Source organism: Rhinopithecus bieti, unplaced genomic scaffold (genome assembly GCF_001698545.2).
Source record: "Rhinopithecus bieti isolate Rb0 unplaced genomic scaffold, ASM169854v2 scaffold_64799, whole genome shotgun sequence".
Lineage (NCBI taxonomy): Eukaryota > Metazoa > Chordata > Mammalia > Primates > Cercopithecidae > Rhinopithecus > Rhinopithecus bieti.
This window is the reverse complement of record NW_016824661.1, coordinates 551,946-573,543: the sequence shown is the minus strand read 5'-3', so window position 1 is coordinate 573,543 and position 21,598 is coordinate 551,946. Positions and strand designations below refer to the sequence as shown.

Genomic DNA, 21,598 nt, shown 5'->3' with positions numbered 1-21,598 from the left:
CCCATATTCTACCTACTCTGACATACAATGAACACTTTTTATCTCACCTAGCTTTCATGGGAGCCACAGAACATGACCTTCTGTCAGGGTCTACGCTAAAGCACCTGCACCAACAGATAAGATGTAATTTAGATAGTTCGTCTTATGCATATGCCTTCACTTTTTAACCTATTAGATGTTTGAACCCATCTCATGAAAAACCTATGGAACTTGAAGAGATTATCTGCTGTCACTAAAGAGCAACTAGTCTTTATTTTTAAGAACTTACAAGAAATGGGGAAAAGGAAATAAATATTGTATTTTGAATAATTCTATTCCTGGTAAATATCTGGGAGTGATTTTCTGATCAAATAAATATTTACTAAGCTACCAATCCTCCTTTATCATACTCATCCTGTAAATAAGCATCTTTTTCTATGATAGTGACTTTCATTGTTCCAATTCTTTAAGAGTTCCCAGACACTGCCTCTGTGACATATGTTAATATGCTTGTCCAACATATTTGCCTTTTCTGAGGGAATTACACTAACAATTTATATTTAGTAATTCCTTATAATCCTTTCAATTCCTCTTTTAGATATCAAACCCATCAGAGAACTTAGAAATGAAAGAGGCTTATTATAATCATCTAACCACCTCTTCTCTGTAATCATGATTCTATTTACATCTAATCAATTCTTCTCATATTTTAATGTTCATCTTTTCAGAAACTAATTTTAAAAATTGCAACTCACTGCTCTCATTTATCAAGCTTGTTCTCCTAAATTCAAAAGTCCATCCAGATTCAATGTGTAAATTTAATTAACACTTCAGTCTTCCGGTAAGTGGTTAATCAAAAAATTGAACAATGTCAGCTCAAGAGGAATGCTTTATAACTAATTTGAAAAATCATTATAACCTTACAGTATGTGGCTAAAATGAATTTAAATTATATTACACAAGATGCCTTGAACAAAGAAACACTATTAAATTCACTATTATGGCTGAGATAGCCTGCAGAGTATTTTTTTTTAAATGACAAGTTTATTACAATGTCAAAAAGATAATAGTGCTAAAGTACCTTCTCTGCTAGTCTCTTGGCTTGAACTTGAATATCTGGTCTTGAATGGTCATTGTCTTCTTCCAACAAAGAATCCACAGAAAGCTGAAAATCAGCTACTTCTCTAAAGACAGACATTGAAAGGAGATAGACCTGTTATCTTAAAAGAATTAGTTGTGTAACAAAGACTAATCACTATGAGTTCTCTATTGAGACATACCTTTACCAGAAGAAGGTGTTCTGTGTACTTTCAAAATTAAAAGCCTGTAATCCCAGCACTTTGGGAGGCCGAGACGGGCGAATCACGAGGTCAGGAGATCGAAACCATCCTGGCTAACACGGTGAAACCCCGTCTCTACTAAAAATACAAAAAAAATTAGCTGGGCGAGGTGGCGGGCACCTGTAGTCCCAGCTACTCGGAGGCTGAGGCAGGAGAATGGCGTGAACCCGGGAGGCGGAGCTTGCAGTGAGTGGAGATGGCGCCACTGCACTCCAGCCTGGGGGCAGAGCGATACTCTGTCTCAAAAAAAAAAAAAAAAAAAAAAAAAAAATTAAAAGCAAGGGGCCAGGAGCGGTGGCTCATGCCTGTAATCTCAGCACTTTAGGAGGCCGAGTCAGGCAGATCACCTGAGGTCAGGAGTTCTAGACCAGTGTGGTCACATGGTGAAACCCCATCTCTACTAAAAATACACACACACACACAAATTAGCCAGGCATGGTGGTGTGTACCTAAAGTCCCAGGTGCTTGGGAGACTGAGGCAGGGGAATCGCTTGACTCCTGGAGCTGGAGTTGCAATGAGCCAAGATTATGCCACTGCACTCCAGCCTGGGTGACAAGAGCGAAGCTCCATCTCAAAAAAGTAAATAAAATAAAATAAATTAAAAAAACAAAATTAAAAGCAAGAAAATTAGAAATAACCTAGTATTTATTTAGAATATTTTCTTTTCTTTTTTTTTTTCTTTGAGACGATTTTATACCTATATCTATTATGTCTATTATGTCTATATTTTATACCTATATATATTATATCTCTTATGTCTATATTTTCTACCTATATACATTAAGTCTATATTTTATACCTATACTTATTATATCTATTATGTTTATATTTTATACCTATATCTATTATGTCTATATTTTATACCATATCTATTATATCTGTTATTTCTATGTTTTATACTATATCTATTATGACTATATTTGTTTCTTTTTTTTTTTTTTTTTTTGAGACGGGGTCTTGCTCTGTCGCCCAGGCTGGAGGGCAGTGGCCGGGTCTCAGCTCACTGCCAGCTCCGCCTCCCGGTTCACGCTATTCTCCTGCCTCAGCCTCCGGAGTAGCTGGGACTACAGGCGCCCGCCACCTCGCCCGGCTAGTTTTTTGTATTTTTTTAGTAGAGACAGGGTTTCACCATGTTCGCCAGGATGGTCTCGATCTCCTGACCTCGTGATCCGCCCGTCTCAGCCTCCCAAAGTGCTGGGATTACAGGCTTGAGCCACCACGCCCGGCCTAGAATATTTTTCTTATCGTCTTATAAAATTCTTCCTCTTCTGGCCAGGTGCGATGGCTCACGCCTGTAATCCCAGCACTTTCGGAGGCCGAGGCAGGTGGATCACCTAAGGTCAGGAGTTTGAGACCAGCCTGGCCAACATGGAGAAACCCCATCTCTACTAAAAACACAAAAATTAGCTGGGCATGGGGGTGCACACCAGCTACTCGGGAGGCTGAGGCACGAGAATTGCTTGAACCCGGGAGGCAGAGGTTGCAGTGAGCCAAGATCGTGCCACTGCACTCCAGCCTGGGTGACAGAGCAAGACCCCGTCTCAAAAAATTCTTCTTCTTCTATTACCCAAATGCAGCTTTATGGTATCTCTGTGAAACAGGTAGAGCAGTCACCTTATTTTATAGACATGAAAACTGATGTCTGGCAAGCTAAATGTCTCCTTTAAAATCCTTCTGCAAATAAACACAGATTGAGAAAAGAGCCCAGGTCTCTTGACCTCTTCTACAATGCTTCCTCTACTACTCCAAAGGTGTGCTTCATTTAAACCCTTCCACTGACCTCCAAATGATGTATTTTTTAAATGTTGTAATTTGAGTTTCGACATGAGAAAAAGAAGAATAGTATTCTTAACACTCAGCAGTTCATTAAAGAGACAGACAATACCATTTATGCTTTTCATTGAGTAGGTGAAAAAACAATACAAAAACAAAGAAACAAACACAAAGCAACTGATTAGTGAAAATAAATCATTTGCATCATGAGATCAGTTCTCTCTAGGAAAGCAGGGTAGGGAATGAAGTCAAACAAATACATATCAGTGATTTCAACATTATCTGTAATGCTTAATAAAAATCAAAAGCCCTCCCTTTCCCTACAAAATAAGACTTGAAGTAACTTTGGAAAAAGGACTTGACAGCTTAGAAAGTGACCATGAGAGTACTCATTACATCATTCTCTATGAATTTTTCTGTAGGTTTGAAATAGTTCAAGGTGCAAAAAAATTTTTTTAAATCAACATATAAGCATCTATTATAACTATTCACATTAATTTATCTTCTGGTGTTTAATATGGAACTAGAGAATGAGACTCGATAGGCAGAGTAAGGGGGCTGAAACATTATTTATCCAGCCCATCTGTCACTGGAATGAAAATACTTATTTTTGAGGAGGCACAAATTATTTCCTTCATTAACACTTATGAAACTCAGGGAAATAACTAAAAATTCCTGTGTGACTTCTGGTTAACATCACATTTAAAAACCTAGTCTACAATCACCATTAAGAATTTTCCTGAGCCTTAATACATCAACCAGCAGCCTACTATGTATTACACTTTGGGCAGGTACAGTGGCTCATGCCTGTAATTCCAGTACTTTGGGAGGCCAAGGCAGGAGGACTGCTTGAGCTCAGGAGTTCAAGACCAGCTTAGACAACATAGCAAGACCCAATCTCTAAGAAAAAAAATTTATATTAAAAAATGAAAACAATCTAAATGTCTATCAACAAGGGAATGTTACAACATTGTTAAAAGAGATAGTCATTTAAAAAAAAGAATTATGTCAGGAAAAGGATTCAAAATCTTACATTTTCTATGTAGTTTTATAGCTATGTCTTTCTAAAGACAAGAAAAAAGTAAAAGTACATCAACTTGCTAAAATCAGTTGTCTTACTATAGTAAGACTATTGGGGGCTTTTATCTTTTCTTATTCTTCTGTATTTTCCTGAATTTCCTTAAGAAGATTATCTGTTTTGCTTTTATAATAGAAAAACAAATTAAAAAAAAAAACTTTTAAAAACGCAAAACATCTAGGCTACGAAAAGCAGTAGATATCAAAATATACAACTGTGGATGAGGAGAGCCCAACACACTGGCTCATGCCTATAATTCTAGTGTGGAAGGCTGAGGTGGGAGAATTACTTGAGCTGAGGAGTTCAAGACTAGCCTGGGCAACGTAGGGGGACACTGTCTCTACAGAAAATTTAAAAAATTAGCCAAGTGTGGTGGCCTGCGCTTCTGGTCCCAGCTAATTGGCAGGCTGAGATGGGAGGATAGCTTGAACCTGGGAGGTCGAGGCTGCAGTAAGCCATGATTCTGCCATTGCACTCCAGCCTCAGCGACCAAGAGAGCGAGATCCTGTCTCCAAAAAAAAAAAAAAAAAAAAAAAAGTGGACAAGGAGAGTGGATGGGGTATAAGAGAAACAAAACTGGGCCAGGCACTGTGGCTCAAGCCTGTAATCCCAGCACTTTGGGAGGCCAAGGCAGGTGCATCACAAGGTCAGGAGTTCGAGACCAGCCTGGCCAACATGGTGAAATCCTGTCTCTACTAAAAATACAAAAATTAGCTGGGCATGGTGGTGTGTGCCTGTAATCCTAGCTACTGGGGAGGCTGAGGCAGAAGAATGACTTGCATCCTGGAGGCAGAGGTTGCCGTGAGCAGAGATCGTGCCACTGCACTCCAGCCTGAATGACAGAGCAAGACTCCGTCTCAAACAAACAAACAACTGGACCCATACAGATGATGGTGAGTGATGGGCACACATAGGGTTCATTAAACTAGTCCCTGTATGTTCATTCTTTACACTTAAAAAAATTTTTTTAAGCAATAGTTATTTTCCCACTATGTCTGAGGAGTTGTAATATTGGTCAGCGTGAAATCCGCAGACTTGATAGCCACTGGCTTATAATAAATTTGTTAATTCTGTTTACTACCATCAGATAGTAGACAGAAAATAAAATCGACAGAATTAGATCAGAGTAAAGTAATTCATTATATTAATTAAACCATGTTAACAAAAATAGTATTTCTTAATTCTCCTGGCACTTATAAACATTCTGGAATAAAGTCAGAAATACAGAACAGGTAGGCTTAGCTACATACTGTAAAGGAAACCTGAATTTATTACGGCAAAGCAGTAGAGATTCCCTTTGTTTTAAGCAAACTGAATACGAAGAATTTCAGATTTGTAGGCCAGAAAAATCTTGAGGCCCTCCCCAATATTTCTTTGTTTGTTTGTTTGAGACAGAGTCTCACTCTGTCACCCAGGCTGGAGGGCAATGGTGAGATCTCGGCTCACTGCAACCTCCGCCTCCCTGGTTTAAGCGATTCTCCTGCCTTAGCCTCCCGAGTAGCTGGGATTAAAGGCACGTGCCACCATGCCTGGCTAATCTTTTGTATTTTTAGTAGGCACGGGGTTTCACCACGTTAGCCAGGATGGTTTCGAGCTCCTGACCTCGTGATCTGCCCACTTCAGCCTCCCATAGTGCTGGGATTACAGGCATGGGCCACCGCGTCTGGCCCCAATATTTATTTTCTATAAACTAAAGTCAATACTTCAGATTGTTAAAGTGGAAGCAGGCAAACGAAATACTATTCAAAAGATGGGCCAAGATGGTTCAGCTTCTTAAAGGCCTTTGACACATCAAATGAAAACGGAAACGAACAGGCTCAGTATGGTGGTTCATACCTATAATCCCAGTACTTTGGGAGACCAAGACAGGTGGATTGCCTGAGCTCAAGACCACCCTGGGCAACATGACTAAACCTATAAAAAATACAAAAAAGTTAGCCAGGCATAGTGGCGCGAGCCTGTAGTCCAAGCTACTTTGGAGGCTGAGGTGGGAGGATCACTTGCACATAGGAGTTTGAGGCAGTAGTGAGCGGAGATCACACCACTGCCCTCCAGCTTGGGCGACAGAATGAGACCTGGTCTCAAAACAAACAAACACCAAACCAGTAACATTTCCTTTATTATGCAGAATGTCATTTACAGATTTTATGAAACAGGCAACTAGTTTGGAAGGTGATACCTATTTACATATAATCATGAGATCCTCTTGGTAGTGGTTGCTTCTCTTACAGAAAATCAATATATATAAAAAGCTGCAGTGGGCCATTTTAAAGGTGCTTTTACTAGAAGGCCAAATGTAGCCTTTCTCTTTCTTTTCCACCTACTTCTTTGTTCTATTCTGAGAAGAATATTCATTCTACTCTTAAAGTCCTGACAAAGTTAAGTAATAAAATACAAGGACATAATGGTACTGGTAATTATATCTTTACTTCTTTTCAAAGCTTAGGGCTTAAATGCCTACTATGTAGCTAATTTCTTGTCATTATTAATTGACAGAGAATACTTCATCCACAAATTGAAGTTTTCTACCCAAATGGTAAACAAGAATCTTTAGGATGACCAAACTCACAAAGAGATACCTCTCTATAACAGAGAAAGCAACTACAAGTTGTGTGTAGTCCTAACCAACAGTTTTCTATCACTGGAAGTACTCAAAAGGAAACTCAATAAACAAACACAACATTAAAAACCTAGTAGATAAATATGGTACAACAGTATTCAAGCACCAGATGGTTGTACAATCTTTAATATCCCTTCAAAAACCCTGAGATTCTAACCACAATTTTAGTTATTTTATTTATTGTTACAGAATTGAATTTGAACCTCGTTCCCAAAGACTTTGCTACAAATATAGTTACTATCATAACTAAAATAATGAACATAAAAATACATAATCTGCCATATCAGAGTATTTAAAATACAGATTTTAATTTTATTAAAATCAATAGGAGTAATAGGTTGAATATAATGAATCATATCTTATAGTTAATTTCAAGGACTATTCCACAAATTGAAGAGTAACAATTCTTTTTTGCTTTTTTGGTATAACAACAAAGTCAGCAACATTTTAGATTGTTACGAGCATATTATACTTAACTCTTTCTGGGAAACTGGAACTGCAGATATTGACGTGATCAAGTTTTCTGGTGGAAGATTCAACACTCTGGAAAGCTAAAAATCAAAAAGAACAAAACAGTGTGAGATTGTTGACATTATTTGTTCCATTCAATGGAATACCACTTGTAAGAATAAACTATTAATATGCTTAACACGAATGAGCTCCAAATGCATTACAAGTGAAGGAAGCCAGATTCAAAAAGGTACATAATGTATGATTCAATTATTTAATCCTCTGGAAAACCCCAAATTCTAAGGATGAAGAATAAATCTGTGGTTGCCAAGGGTTAAGGGGAGGATTTGACCATAAATTAATAGAACCGTTCAGCAAAAATAATGAATTTTACCTTTGTAAATTAAAAAAAAAAAAATTATGGCAAGCGAGGAGATAAATCGCTGAGAATCCACAAATAATTCATTTTTTTCATTAAAAAAATATTGAGTGGCTACTTAATGTGTCAGGCATTATTCCAGGTATTGGGGATACAGCAGTGAACAAAACAGATGGAAAAAAAATAAAAATAAAAAATAAAACCTCATGGCATTTACAAATAAACAAGTAAATAATAGGGAAAATCTGATCCCCATCCCTCTCAAAGGCTTAATCATTAGAATAGTAGGGGTGGATGTGTTATATACACATATTTTGTAGCACAGAGTCTCGCTATGTTGCCCAGGCTGGTCTTGAACTCCTGGCCTCATGTGATCCTTCCATATCAACTCCCCAAAGTTCTGGGATTACAAGTGTGAGGAACTGTGCCTTACTGGATTTGTATTTTTTAAAAGCTCCTTGCATGACTGCTAATACATAGCCAGAATTGTGAACTATTGCCCTAATTGGACAAAGTTAGGTGGAAGAGACATTCCCATGTACTGAATGATTTATTTTTTATTTTTGAGACGGAGTCTCACTCTGTCTCCCAGGCTGGAGTGCAGTGGCGTGATCTCGGTTCACTGCAGCCTCAGCCGCCCAGTTCAAGCGATTCTCCTGCCTCAGACTCCCATGTAGCTGGGATTACAGATGCACACCACTACGCCCGGCTAATTTTTTGTATTTTTAGTAGAGACGGGGCTTTGCCATTTTGGCCAGGCTGGTCTCAAACTCCTGACCTCAGGTGATCCACCTGCCTCAGCCTCCCAAAGTGCTGGGATTACAGGCCAACACTATTACCAACTATTACCATGCCCAGCCGGATTTTTTATTTTTTATAGAGACAGTCTTGCTATGTCAACCAAGCTGGCCTCTAACTCCTGGCCTCAAGCAAACCTCCCACCTCTGCACCCCAAAGTGCTGGGATTACAAGAGTGAGCCACGGCACCAGTCCTGAATTATTCCTATGTGACAGGCATGTCTTAAGTGCCTTAATTTTTCCTTGCAACAATCCCAGGCTTTCCTACTATTTCAACCCTCATTTTATAAATGATGAAACTGAAGTACAGGGAATTTACTTAACCTGTCTAAGTGGAAAGAAAAGCTAGGATGTGAACACAGGCTATCTAAAACCGGAACCTATACTCAACCCCTATGCCATATTGATATGGTTTGGTTGTATTTCCTCCCAAAATCTCATCTTAATTATAGCTCCCAAAATCCCCACATGTCATGGGAGGGACTAGGTGAAGATAACTGAATCATGGAGGCGGTTTCCCCCATCCTGTTCTCGTGACAGTGAGTTAGTTCTCACGAGATCCGACGGTTTTAAAAGAGGCTTTCCCCCACCCTTCGCTCTACACTTCTTGCTGCTGCCATGTAAAGAATGTGTCTGCTTCCCCTTCGGCAATGATTATAAGTTTCCTGAGGCCTTCCCAGCCATGTTCAACTGTGAGTCAATTAAATCTCTTTCCTTTATAAATTACCCAGTGTCAGGCATGTCTTTATTAGCAGTGTGAGAACAGACTAACACACATATGTATATCCTTTCATTCAGAAATGCATAAAAACAAAATAGTGAAATAACAGCACTGCCAGTATAAATGTACAACTGTCTTCAAATTTTCCCCCACTTCTCCAATCCTCATGTGGCCTCTGCAAAAGACTACATGGCTCTAGAGTTGGGAAAAAGAGAAGGGAATGATGGCGGAAACAGAAAAAGTAAGAATGTAAGAAGAGTTTAAGAAGAAATCATCTTCAAGGGTGTTTGTGACTGTTCAGGAGAGCAATAAAATTAAAACCACTGTCTCTTGATTAATAATAACATATACTCTCCTGTTGTCAACAGAAATTATTTGTTGAATTTCACAAACGTTATTAACTGTAAAAACTTGCCCAAACTTGCAGAGCTGGAGACATCACTTTCTTTAAGTGGCTTGTACATTTCCACTTTGGCTTGGTACAGATTGATTTTTTAAAGTTTCTTCTCAAGGTACAGTATTTTTTATTTTCTAGACTTTAGGAAGTAAATTACTGTATTCCTTACTAAAAAGTCATTTCTTTGGGATGTATTTACAGAAGTAGGTAAATATTTCCAAAGCAGTTATAGGATAAAGGCTGAAACAGTTCATGTTGCTAGTACAAAATGTTTCCAGAATAGAGACATCAGTAATAAAGGTTCTATCGTAATTTCTCAGAAAAAAAGGATCCAAATTCCAGTTCTACTTTTATTAGTTAAGAGACCTTGAGAAAGCAATTTTACATGAATGAGCTATAGTTCTCACTGCTGAAATATGGGATAATGAACCTGTTCAACAATAAACTAGGGCTCTTGTGATGACTAAGAAAAATATGTCATATAATAAACATGTAATAAATATTTCCTTCTCCTTTTAAAAAATTTTAGTTTATTTTGGACACATCTCCCAAACTTACCCATAATCATTAAGATTTTCTATCTTAAATATTACAATTCAGCTGGAAAAAAACTTAGTGATTAGGTCAATTTCAAAGCATTTCAACTGACAAATAGATTGTGACCTTGGGTAGCAATAAAATGCTTACATTCAAATGCACAACATGCAATTCTCATTTAGAGAATTCTTTTGGCTAAACTAAAAGCTACTTAATAATTTCTTCTTTTTTTCCCCCCTAGAAACAGGGTCCCACTCTGTTACCCAGGCTGGAGTGCAGTGGCTCATGATCATAGCTCACTGCAGCCTCGCCCTGCTGGTGTCAAGCGATCCTTCCACCTCAGCTTCCTGAGTAGCTGGGACTCCAATGAATTGTGCCACCATGCCCGGCCTCATGTATTATCTTATTATATTTTGTTTGCTACCAAAAAGCTCTGAGGGTGACTTAAGCACATAAAATTAAACGGAGGTATAAAATTATACCAGAAAACCCTAAGCTCAAGGTACTTATGCTTCTTGGCAATCAAGGTACAAAGGGAATCTATCTACACAGCATATTTTACTCCTAGTAATATAGGGTAAACATATATATATGTGTGTGTATAAACATATATATATGTGTGTATATATGTGTATAAACATATATGTGTGTATATATGTTTATGTGTATATATATACACACATATATATATTCAGTAAAGAGCAGGAATGAAGTTTTCCTGAAAGTACTTCTAAGACTACTTTTTCTTACTCATATCAAGATATAAATAACAAGACAGTAGTTTCAATAGCAGTTTCACAAAAGATACATGTACAATTAGTCTGTTCTTGTACTGCTGTAAAGACATAACTGAGACTGGTAATTCATGAAGAAAAGTTTACTTGGCTCATGATTCCACAGGCTGTACAGGAAGCATGTATGGGGAGGCCTCAGAAAACTCAATCATGGCAGAAGGCGAAAGGGAAGCAGGCACATCTTACATGGTGGGAGCAGGAGGAAAAGAGCGAAGGCAGAGATGCTACACACTTTTAAACCAGATCCTGTGAGAATTCTATCATTGAGGCAGCACTAGGGGAATGGTGCCAAACCATCAGAAACCATCCCCATGATCCTATTACCTCTCACCAGGCCCCACCTCCAACACTGGGAATTATAACTGAACATGAGATTTGAGTGGGGACAGGGAGCCAAACCATATCAGTATAGAAACATTCTTATATAATGTAAATTTTAAAACAAACAAACAAGAAAAAGGGGGTTGGGGTGAATGTGGAGTTATTGTTTTATTTTATTTTATTTTTTTGAGGTGGAGTCTTGCTCTGTCGCCCAAGCTTAAGTGCAGTGGTGCCATCTTGGCTCACTGTGAGCTCCGCCTCCTGGGTTCACACCATTCTCTTGCCTTAGCCTCCCAAGTAGCTAGGACTACAGGTGCCCACCACCATGCCAGGCTAATTTTTTTTATTTTTTTTAGTAGAGACGGGGTTTCACCGTGTTAGCCAAGATGGTCTCGATCTCCTGACCTTGTGATCTGCCCACCTTGGCCTCTGCAGTTACTGTTTAATGGGTAGAGTTATAGTTGTGCAAGACGAAAACTGTTCCACAGATAGATGGTGGTGATGGTTGCACAATGTAAATGTACCTAATGCCACTGAACTGTATACTTAAAAATGGTTAAGATGGCAAATTTTACGTTATGTGTATTTTTTCACAATTAAAAAAAAAATATGAAGACTTCTGGGATAAAGTAGTGAATGAAAACTTCTTCACATAATCTTCAACCAACATCAAAAAGAAAAGGAAGGAAAGAAAGTCGAGAGCAAACAGGTAAGTAGGTTGGTTCTCCAGCAGCAAATACACAAGACAGGAAGAGCTCAAAGTCATAAACCTCAAAGGTGATAGTCAAGTAAAAATACAATAGCTTCTGGAGGAGAATGGAACAGCCCTGTTTGGCAAGGCTAACTTGGTCGTCATGTATCAGAAGTCAGAGATGAATTAACAATTCTCATTAACACCTCAAATCTGGAGAAAAACAAATTGAATAAATTCCATTATTTTTCCCTCTTGCAACTAGAAGATGCTGCCTAAGTTGTGGGAAACAATAAGTAAGACAGAAATTCCAGCAATTTCCAGCAAAAGTAAAAATTCTAAGGTAACACACCGAAGGTCTTTCCAATGAAAACACAAGACATTCTCCTACTGCAGAAAGCAAACCTTGATATGGTGTTGTGTGAGCAGTAAGAACCAAAGGAGTAGTTTTACAGGAAGACAGAAAATATCAGGGCTAGTTTGTAAAAATTTAATATACCATGTCAGAGTGGAGAAATAATGTGTACAGGTCACCATGACCTACTGGAGAGAGAGACAAAAGAGGAATGGAAAGGGGGCAGAGTTTATATTTTTGCAACCACAAAGGTGAGGTAAGCCCAGAACAAATGTGACATGAGGAGTGAAGAAGTCATCCACACAATGTGCAAACAAATGGAAAGGTGGGGCAGAGCTGTCAAGCATGAGCAAGAGGAAAAAGAACAGGCATCACCAGTAGCTGATCAAATTGAAATAAACAAAAATAGGGAGAGAGAGAGTAGGGAGGGAGGCACAGACCAGAAGATAGACAGCTGGAAAAAAATGTAGCATACAACAGATCAAAGAACTCTGCCCAGGAGAAAAATGTAACCCAATGAATATGAAGAACATTATTCACGAATACTTCAGGATTTGGAACTTACTGAGAATGTGAATAGAATAAACAAGAACTAGAAGACAAGATGAAAAAACAAGAGTGCATTTTAAAAGGAGTTTAAAAATTGATGATAAAACTTTTACCATAAAACTAATAATTAAGAAACATGAGGATAGTCATAATTGAAAAAAGAACTATGACACAGAAGAACCAATCTGAGAATACAAAGATTAATGTAATCAGAAAAATACATAGAATTGAAGAAAGATAATCCAACCTTAGGAAAATTGGTGTCCCTAAAATACAAAAAAAAAAGACGACTAGTAAACAAACACGCAGACAGGAAGGCAGGAAGGCAGACTGCTTCCCTAGCAACCAATCATAAGAATAGAGACAAAATTCAAAGCCACAAACTTCAAAAGAGATCTCCAAGAAAAGATACTACAGATTCTGAAGCAGAATGGAGCAGCCTTATTTGGCAGGGCTCCTAACTTGGTCTCACTTATCAGAAGCCACAGAGATGAATCCTACAAAACAGAAAACACATACACACACACACACACACACACACACTCACTCTCTCTCTCTCTCTCTCTCTCTCTCACTCACTCCTTGGCTTCCCCAAAAGCAGGGCCTGAGAAAAAGACTTGCAGGCAAGCAGTTTATTTGGGAGATGGTTCCTGAGGGCAGAAGTGATGAGAGAGGGAAGGAAGAAAAGTTAATACAAGATTATGCCATCAAAGTCATTGCTATAAGCAACAGAGGCTTACTTTCCACGGTACCTCCTAAAATACATACATAGTGTCCACCAGAATTCTCTATCCAAAATAATTTCACCACACTGGAGCTATGTATGTGCTGGGACCAGCAAGCTTCAGAGAGATGAGGCGCTATTAGCAATAAGTGAATGGAAGCACACACGAAACTATTTATACCTGTGTAAATAGTTATAAGCCTGTATTTACAACTGTCGCAGCTGGAATCAGAGGTGTGACCAAGGTGATGGGAGACGGCACAATATAAACAATAAAGGGAAAAACTTCCACCAAATAAAAAACCAAATATAAATTGTGGTACACTACTGCTATGGCACACCATTCAGCAGTAAAATCAAAGAACTAGACCTCCATGCATCATTATGGATAAATCTTTTTTTTTTTTTCTTTTTGAGATGGAGTTTCGCTCTTGTCACCCAGGCTAGAGTGCAATGGTGTGATCTCGGCTCACTGCAACCGCTGCCTCCTGGGTTCAAGGAATTATCCTGCCTCAGCCTCCTGAGTAGCTGGGATTACAGGTGCCCACCATGCCCAGCTAATTTTTGTATTTTTAGTAAAGACAGGGTTTCACCATGTTGGCCAGGCTAGTCTCGAACTCCTGACCTCAAGTCACCCACCCGCCTCGGCCTCCCAAAGTGCTGGGATTATAGGTGTGAGCCACTGCGCCCAGTTGGATAAGTCTTTTTTAAAAATGGAGTCAAACAAAAAAATCCAAGCTGCAGCTACACAAAGATAATTATACCTTGATATAATTTATCTAAAATTTAATAACTTGTAAAATAATACTATTTAGAGATACATTCATAGGTAATGAGTGACATTCACAGGTATAATAAACACAAATTTCAAGACAGACATTACCTATTGTGTGAGGAAAGAGTTTGCCAGAGATGGGTACTCTCTTGGGAATTTAAAAGTATTTGTAATATTTTATTTTCGAGGCTGGGTGTGGGGCAAATAAGTATTAACTACGTTCTTTTCTATGATTAATATATTTCAATTAAAAAAGACAAACTGAATCTACAGATCAAGATAAATTATGTCAAGAAAATATACAGAAAACTCAACACTGAGATGCATGCTGGTTAAGTTGCTAAATTTTGAAAATAAAGCACCCAATCAAGAAAACTCCATGGAAAATGAAATAAATGTACCTTACTTTGTAGTCACATTAAATCACAAAGATCATGATCTGGTCAAAGCAGATAATTTAATAGTGATATTAAATAGGAATAGATTCATTCAATAAAGAAGTTGCAAACTAGTGTGTTTGTTTCACCTGCTCAGTTGTTTTCTAATTTGAATTAATTGCCAACACATGAAGATTGGAAAATTTTACAATTACATTGGGATTGCCCTATGCATTTGCATCTGTGGTATCAGGAGAAAAAATCTGAGATAAGAACTCAACAATCAGTGTTATTCCTTTTCTTCTAAAAGAAAGATTTTGACTCTTTTGTTGTTGTTTTCTGAGACAGGGTCTCACTTTGTTGCCCAGGCTGGAATGCAGTGGTATAATGATGGCTCACTGCAGCCTCCAACTCCTGGGCTCAATCAGTCCTCCTACCTCAGCCTCCTGAGTAGCTGGGATTACAGGTGTACACCACCACGCTTGGCTAGTTTTTCGTATTTTTTTGTAGAGACGGCGTATCTCACCTTGTTGTCCAGGCTGGTCTCAAACTCCTGGATTCAAACAATTATCCTGCCCCAGCCTCCCAAAGTGCTGGGATTATTGGCGTGAGCCACTGCACCCAGCCTTATTTCTGAACATGGTAATTTTCTAAAGATTAAGCCTCCTTTTGATATTTCTAGGATTACTTTTTCTAAGAAGTCATAATTTCTTAAATATAGCCAATTAAGCCATACATCAGGAAAAAGATTGGTGGTAAGTATACTATCTGGTTCAACATAAAATGAACAGGAGACAAGCTGTGCAGATATGGTTACTAAACGGAATATAAATGTTATTAACTGAGTGAGAATGTCACCCAACACAAATTGGTAAAGGTGGAAGAAAGTTAAATCATCTGTGAGAGTGCCAATGTCTTCATCCCTTATGGTTGAAGGTGATGCTGTCTAAATTTGAAACATGAAGATCTTTTGTAAAAACACTACAAATTGTAATGTTTTCACAATTTCTTTTCTTACTGTAAAACCTCATTTAGGAAATACATCAATAATTCTTTGAACTGCACTTTGGTTTTTCACCGAATTCAAACAAACCTACTTTTAACATTTTTACTTAAAACAGCATTTCAGGCCAAGCGTGGTGGCTCACGCCTGTAATCCCAATACTTTGGGAGGTCGAGGTAGAGGATCACTTGATGCCAGAAGTTTGAGACCAGCCTGATAACATAGTAGAGACCCCCACTCTATTTAAAAATAAAAACAGCTCGGTAGCGCGTGGCTCCAAGCCTGTAATCCCAGCCACTTGGAGGCCGAGACGGGCCCCGGATCACGAGGTCAGGAGATCGAGACCCCATCCCTGGGCTAAACACGGGTGAATACCCCATCTCTAGCTAAAAAATACGAAAAGCTAGCCGGGCCGAGGTGGCTGGTCTGTAGTCCCAGCACTCGGGAGGCTGAGCAGGAGAAGGCGAAACCGCAGGAGGCCGGAGCTTGCAGTGAGCTGAGATCCGGCCCACTGCAGCCCGCAGCCTGTACAGAGCGAACCCTCGCGTCTCAAAAAAAAAAAAAAAAAAAAATAAACAAGAATAAAAATGATGAAAATAAAAACAGCATTTCAGCTAATAAGCACGTGCAGGAATAATACAATTTCACGTTTTCAGTAATGTTGGACATTTTTCCATTGTAAAACTTAAAAATAACATTCCTGAAAAATAAAAACTCATTACAATACAGCCTGGATTTTGTAAAAAGTATATTTATCTGGTTTTCCTTCCTATTTTCCTTCCTTCTTCTTTTCTGTCTGTATATCTGCATAGAAATATACCTAAAAATAAAAGTCAGTGTTGATGAGGATTTATGGGGTAGTTAAAAAAATTCTTTGCATCTTTCTGTATTGCTTAATTCTTTAAAACAAGCAGGCATTATTTTGCAAAAATGAGAACTTTTCCTTTACCAAATCACAACTTTAAAAGTACGTTTAAGGAATTCCTATTGAACGTTAAGCAGTATGGCTCAGACATGTACTGTTTACTAACTTCACATGGTGCTTGCTAAGCCTAGAATGGTGTTGAGGGGCCGAGGGGTATTCAAAATACCCCACCCTGAGATATTCTAAAATAACATAATAATGACTAATATTGGCTGGGCGCAGTGGCTCACGCCTGTAATCCCAGCACTTTGGGAGGCCGAGGCAGGCGGATCACCTGAGGTGAGGAGATCAAGACCAGCCTGGCCAACATGACAAAACCCCGTCTCTACTAAAAATACAAAAAAATTAGCCAGGCGTGGTGACTGGCGCCTATAATCCCAGCTACTCAGGAGGCTGAGGCAGGAGAATTGCTTGAACCTGGGAGGCAGAGGTTGCAGTGAGCTGAGATGATGCCACTGCACTCCAGCCTGAGACAGATACAGCGAGACTCCATCTCAAAAAAAAAAAAAAAAAAAAAGACTAATATTTACTGATACTGAATACATACTACATACCAAACACAATTCTCAGCACTCCATATGTATTAATACCTTGCATCCTGATGACACATCTATACGGTAGCTAAATAATTTTCCAGATTTTACAGACGAGGTGAAGAAAACTTAAAAATCTATCAGAGGAGAAGCTGATTTAAACCTGAGTCTTCCACGGTCAATGTTCTTAGTCACTACACTACACCAGCAGTTCCAACACTTTGCTGTATATGGGAATGACCACCAGAAATCTTTAGGAAAACCTGCCTGGCTCCCATGTGCAAATATTCTGATTTAATTAATACAAAGTGGGCTCTGGGCAGCAGGATGTAAAAAGTTCCCCAGGTTCTAATGTGCAGAGAGACCACTGTCCTACAGCTTTCTGCCTCTGGGTAGCCGTTGGGTAGTGGTTATCAAGCCTGGATGAACATCTGAATCACCTGATCATTTTTATAACTTCTAGGCCGATGCCCTAACTCAGGCCAAAGGGCCTGGGCTTAAGTAGTTATAAACGCTTCTCAGGTGATTCAAGTCTGCAGCTAGTGCTTAAGAACCACGGCTTAGGGAGAGAGCAGTTGTCTCCCATTTTAACAATGCCCAAAGTAATGAATGTTTTCAATTAGAGGTTTATCTTTCTCTCAAATGGGTGCAGCATAAAAAAAAAAGAGACAGAGAGAGGAAAGAAAAAGAAAACAAATTGAGAGCCACCAAGCATGGAGCATGGTTTTAAGTTCACTTGCAATCTAATAGGTTCAGAATTATTCTGGGAGTAATACGACTCTCTTCAACTGTCTCTGAGATTGGATTTAGAGCTTTCTTGGATCAGAATGTGACCAATGGGTTTGTTTAGCTTCAGGGTTGATTTATTTATTTTTTTGCTCCCTTCAGGTAGGGCTGTTTCACCTGGCATTGGGCTTCATCTAGGACTAGCACAAGTGAAAAGAAGGTCCACTGATAACTATCTTCTTTAGGCCTCAAACTCATAAAAGTTTCACAGAGTAAAATATCCTAAAAAGGTTACACAATGAGAATAAAAGACTGTGACGGTAAACCCGAAAATTTTAACAGAGTAATAAAATCCACAAAATTAGGCACTGTCCTTGAGAAATAAACTAAATAACACATTGAATGAGGAGCAAATCTGAGGTTGAAAGCAAGAAGCACTGTTTGCCAGGTGCAGTTGCTCACGCCTGTAATTCCAGTGCTTTGGGAGGCTGAGGTGGGTGGATTAACTGAGGTCAGGAATTCGAGAGTGAAACTTTTGTCTCAAAAAAAAAAAAAAAAAAAAAAAGCACTTTTCATTTTTTAGGTTTTTGTAGAGATGAGGTCTCACTATACCTCAGTATATTGCCCAAGCTGGTCTTGAACTCCTGGACTCAAGCAATACTTCCACCTTAGCCTCCCAAAGTGCTGAAATTACAGGCATTGGCCACTGTGCCTGGCCTTTTATTTATTTGTTTACTTATTTACTTCTAAGAGGAAGCACTTAAGGGAATATCAAGTGAAAATTCACAACTGCCAGATCTCGTGTGAGAACCTAAGATCAGAGATTCTAATATGTAATATTAAGAATGGCTATTGAGTGCTTACAATGTACTAAGCACAATTCTAAACTTTAGATTTAGGAACCTAATATCAGAGATTCTAATATAATAGAATATTTGGCTGCAGAGCATTCACTAGGAAAGCACACCAATCAATTAGCTTGTCAGCAGTCCTCAACCATTTATTTCTCTGATACAGCAGCAAATATGATTCCTACCTCTAGTACTCAGATAACTGAGCACAAAGTCAAAAAATATTCTGTATGGCTCTAGATAGGTACTAAATTCAGATTGGAGCTAAACTTGCCAGGTTCAGTATCAAAATCTATAACTGCATAAAAACCTAATTTTGTTAATGAAAAAGGGATCCATATCTTTAGCAACCAGACATTCAGGTGGCAAAATTGACATCATCTTATGAAAATTAGCTCTGCATTTGTATCCACGTTAACATAATCTATAGGCCATGAGTCTAAAAAGGCAATTGCCTCAGTTGTTCCTCACTTCTGATTCTCCAACACTACCAAGTCAGGCACTGTAGGTTTGCCACCAAGAGCCAGTGCAGAAGCCCTCCCACACATGCAGAAATTTTCCTCAGAACAGGTCTGCATTAGTTTCAAGACACAAACAAGAAGCAAAGCATTAAAACTTTGGGGCTTAGAAGAGAATATCCCAAACAATTTGGAAGGCAAATTATGACTATAATAAAATAAATTTAGCATGGTTCTTTTTTAAAATTAATTTTAAGTTCTGGGGTCCATGTGCAGGATGTGCAGGTTACATAGATAAACGTGTGCCATGGTGGTTTGCTGCACCTATCAACCCATCACCTAGGTATTAAGCACCACATGCATTAGCTATTTTTCCTAATGCTCTCCCTCTTCCCACCCCACCCCCAACAAGCCCTGGTGTGTATTGTTCCCCTCCCCATGGTCATGTGTTCTCATTGTTCAGCTCACATTTACAAGCGACAATGTGCAGTGTTTGGGTTTCTGTTCCTGCATTAGTTTGCTGAGAATAATGGTTTCTGGGTCCATTCATGTCCCTGCAAAGGACATTATCTCATTCCTTTTTACAGTTGCATAGTATTCCATGGTGTATATGTACCAACCACATTTTCTTTATCTAGTCTATCACTGATGGGCATTTGGGTTGATTCCACGTCTCTGCTATTGTGAATAGTGCTGCAGTGAACATCCACGTGCATGTATATTTGCAGTAGAATGATTTATATTCCTTTGGGTATATACCCAGCAATGGAATTGCTGGGCCAAATGGTATTTCTGGTACTAGATCTTTAAGGAATCATCACACCATCTTCCACAATGGCTGAACTACTTTACTTTACATTTCCACCAACAGTATAAAAGCGCTCCTATTTCTCCACAATCTCACCAGCATCTGTTGTTTGACTTTTTAACGATCGCCATTCTGACTGGCATGAGATAGTATTTCATTGTGGTTTTGATTTACATTTCCCTAATGATCAGTGACGTTGAGCTTTTTTTCAAATGTTTGTGGCCGCATAAATGTCTTCTTCTGAGAAGTGCCTGTTCATGTCCTTTGCTCACTTTTTAATGGGGTTGTTTTGTTTAAGTTCCTTGTAGGTTCTGGGTATTAGACCTTTGTCAGATAGATTGCAAAAATTTTCTGCTACCCTGTAGGTTGCCTGTTTGCTCTGATGATAGTGTTGTGTTTTGTTTGTTTGTTTCTGCTGTAGTATGGTTATGATACAACTTGTGGTTCTAAGCAGAATGGAATGCTGGTGGGTCTGTGAGAATAGATTAGAAGCAAAGCACAGTACAAACCTAGATAATTCAGTCAGGTCAGTCCTGCTGTTTACCCTAATGTGGCTCAATATCTTCCCAACATACATGTTGCACCTCAGGACTAAATGACAACAACTGGACAACTAGTTTAATTGCGTCTTGAGGCCACACCTGAAATTTGATAATAAACTCATCAGTAGAGTCAAGAAAGCTGGCCTTCCTGCTCACCATTAGCAGGGTAGCTCCTCTATCAAGCTACGTAGATGTAAGTTAATAAGGAGAGCGTAAAGCTACTTAAAATGTACCAGGTTACACGAAACTAAATGCAATTTGTGATCCCTTATAGGAAAAAAAATCAACAAGACTGGAACATGGACTATAAGTTAAAGCATTTTATCAACATTATATGAATCTAATAACTGTACTGTGGTCATGTAAAACAAGCCTTGTTCTTAGGAAATAAACAATTACATATTAAGAGGTAAAGAAGCATTACGTATGAAACCTACTCTCAAATGATACAGGAAAAAATTATATAGAATGATGAAGCAAATGCGGCAAAATGTTAATAGCTGCTGAATCTAGATAAAGAGGATATGGAGTTCTTTGTACTATTATCACAACTTTTTGTAAGTCTGAAATTATTTCAAAATTAAAAGTACACAAAATTAAAATGAACTAGCTGGGTCAGGCCTGGTGGCTCATGCCTGTAATCCCAGCACTTTGGGAAGCCAAAGCAGGCAGATCACCTGAGGTCGGGAGTTCGAGACCAGACTGACCAAAATGGACAAACCCCATCTCTACTAAAAATACAAAATTAGCCACTCGCAAGTGATCCACCTGTCTCAGTCTCCCCAAGTGCTGGGGTTATAGGCATGAGCCACCATACCCAGCTCCTAATCTGAAAATCTGAAAGTCTCCAATGAACATTTCCTTTGAGTATCATGTCCACACTCAAAAAGTTTCAAATTTTGGAGCATTTCAGATTTCCAGCTTTGGGATGCTCAAACTGTACTGAACATTTTTTTTCTTTGCTCTTTTCTCCCCATGTCCTAATGTATTGAAAATATTCTTATTTATCCTCAAGTTTCAGATCATTCCCCAATAACTATATTCAGAGAAACAGATACATATCTGCATAATTTACACTGCTGTATAAATCCAT

The 21,598-nt window shown here is 38.7% G+C and overlaps 1 protein-coding gene across 2 annotated transcripts in view; it reads right to left on the bottom strand.

Moving 5' to 3' along the window:
• The window catches only part of RARS2 (arginyl-tRNA synthetase 2, mitochondrial), a 75,153-nt gene that overhangs the window by 51,037 nt on the left and 2,518 nt on the right, over positions 1-21,598 (bottom strand). For both annotated transcript variants that reach the window (XR_001883438.1, XM_017862515.1), the window contains exons 2-3: positions 7,269-7,342; positions 1,061-1,163 (exon numbers count right to left, since the gene is read on the bottom strand). Coding sequence is in view for 1 of the 2 variants with exons in the window: in XM_017862515.1 (XP_017718004.1) it covers positions 1,061-1,163; positions 7,269-7,342 (177 nt within the window). In the remaining variant the exon portion in view is untranslated. The remainder of the gene's footprint in view (positions 1-1,060; positions 1,164-7,268; positions 7,343-21,598) is intronic.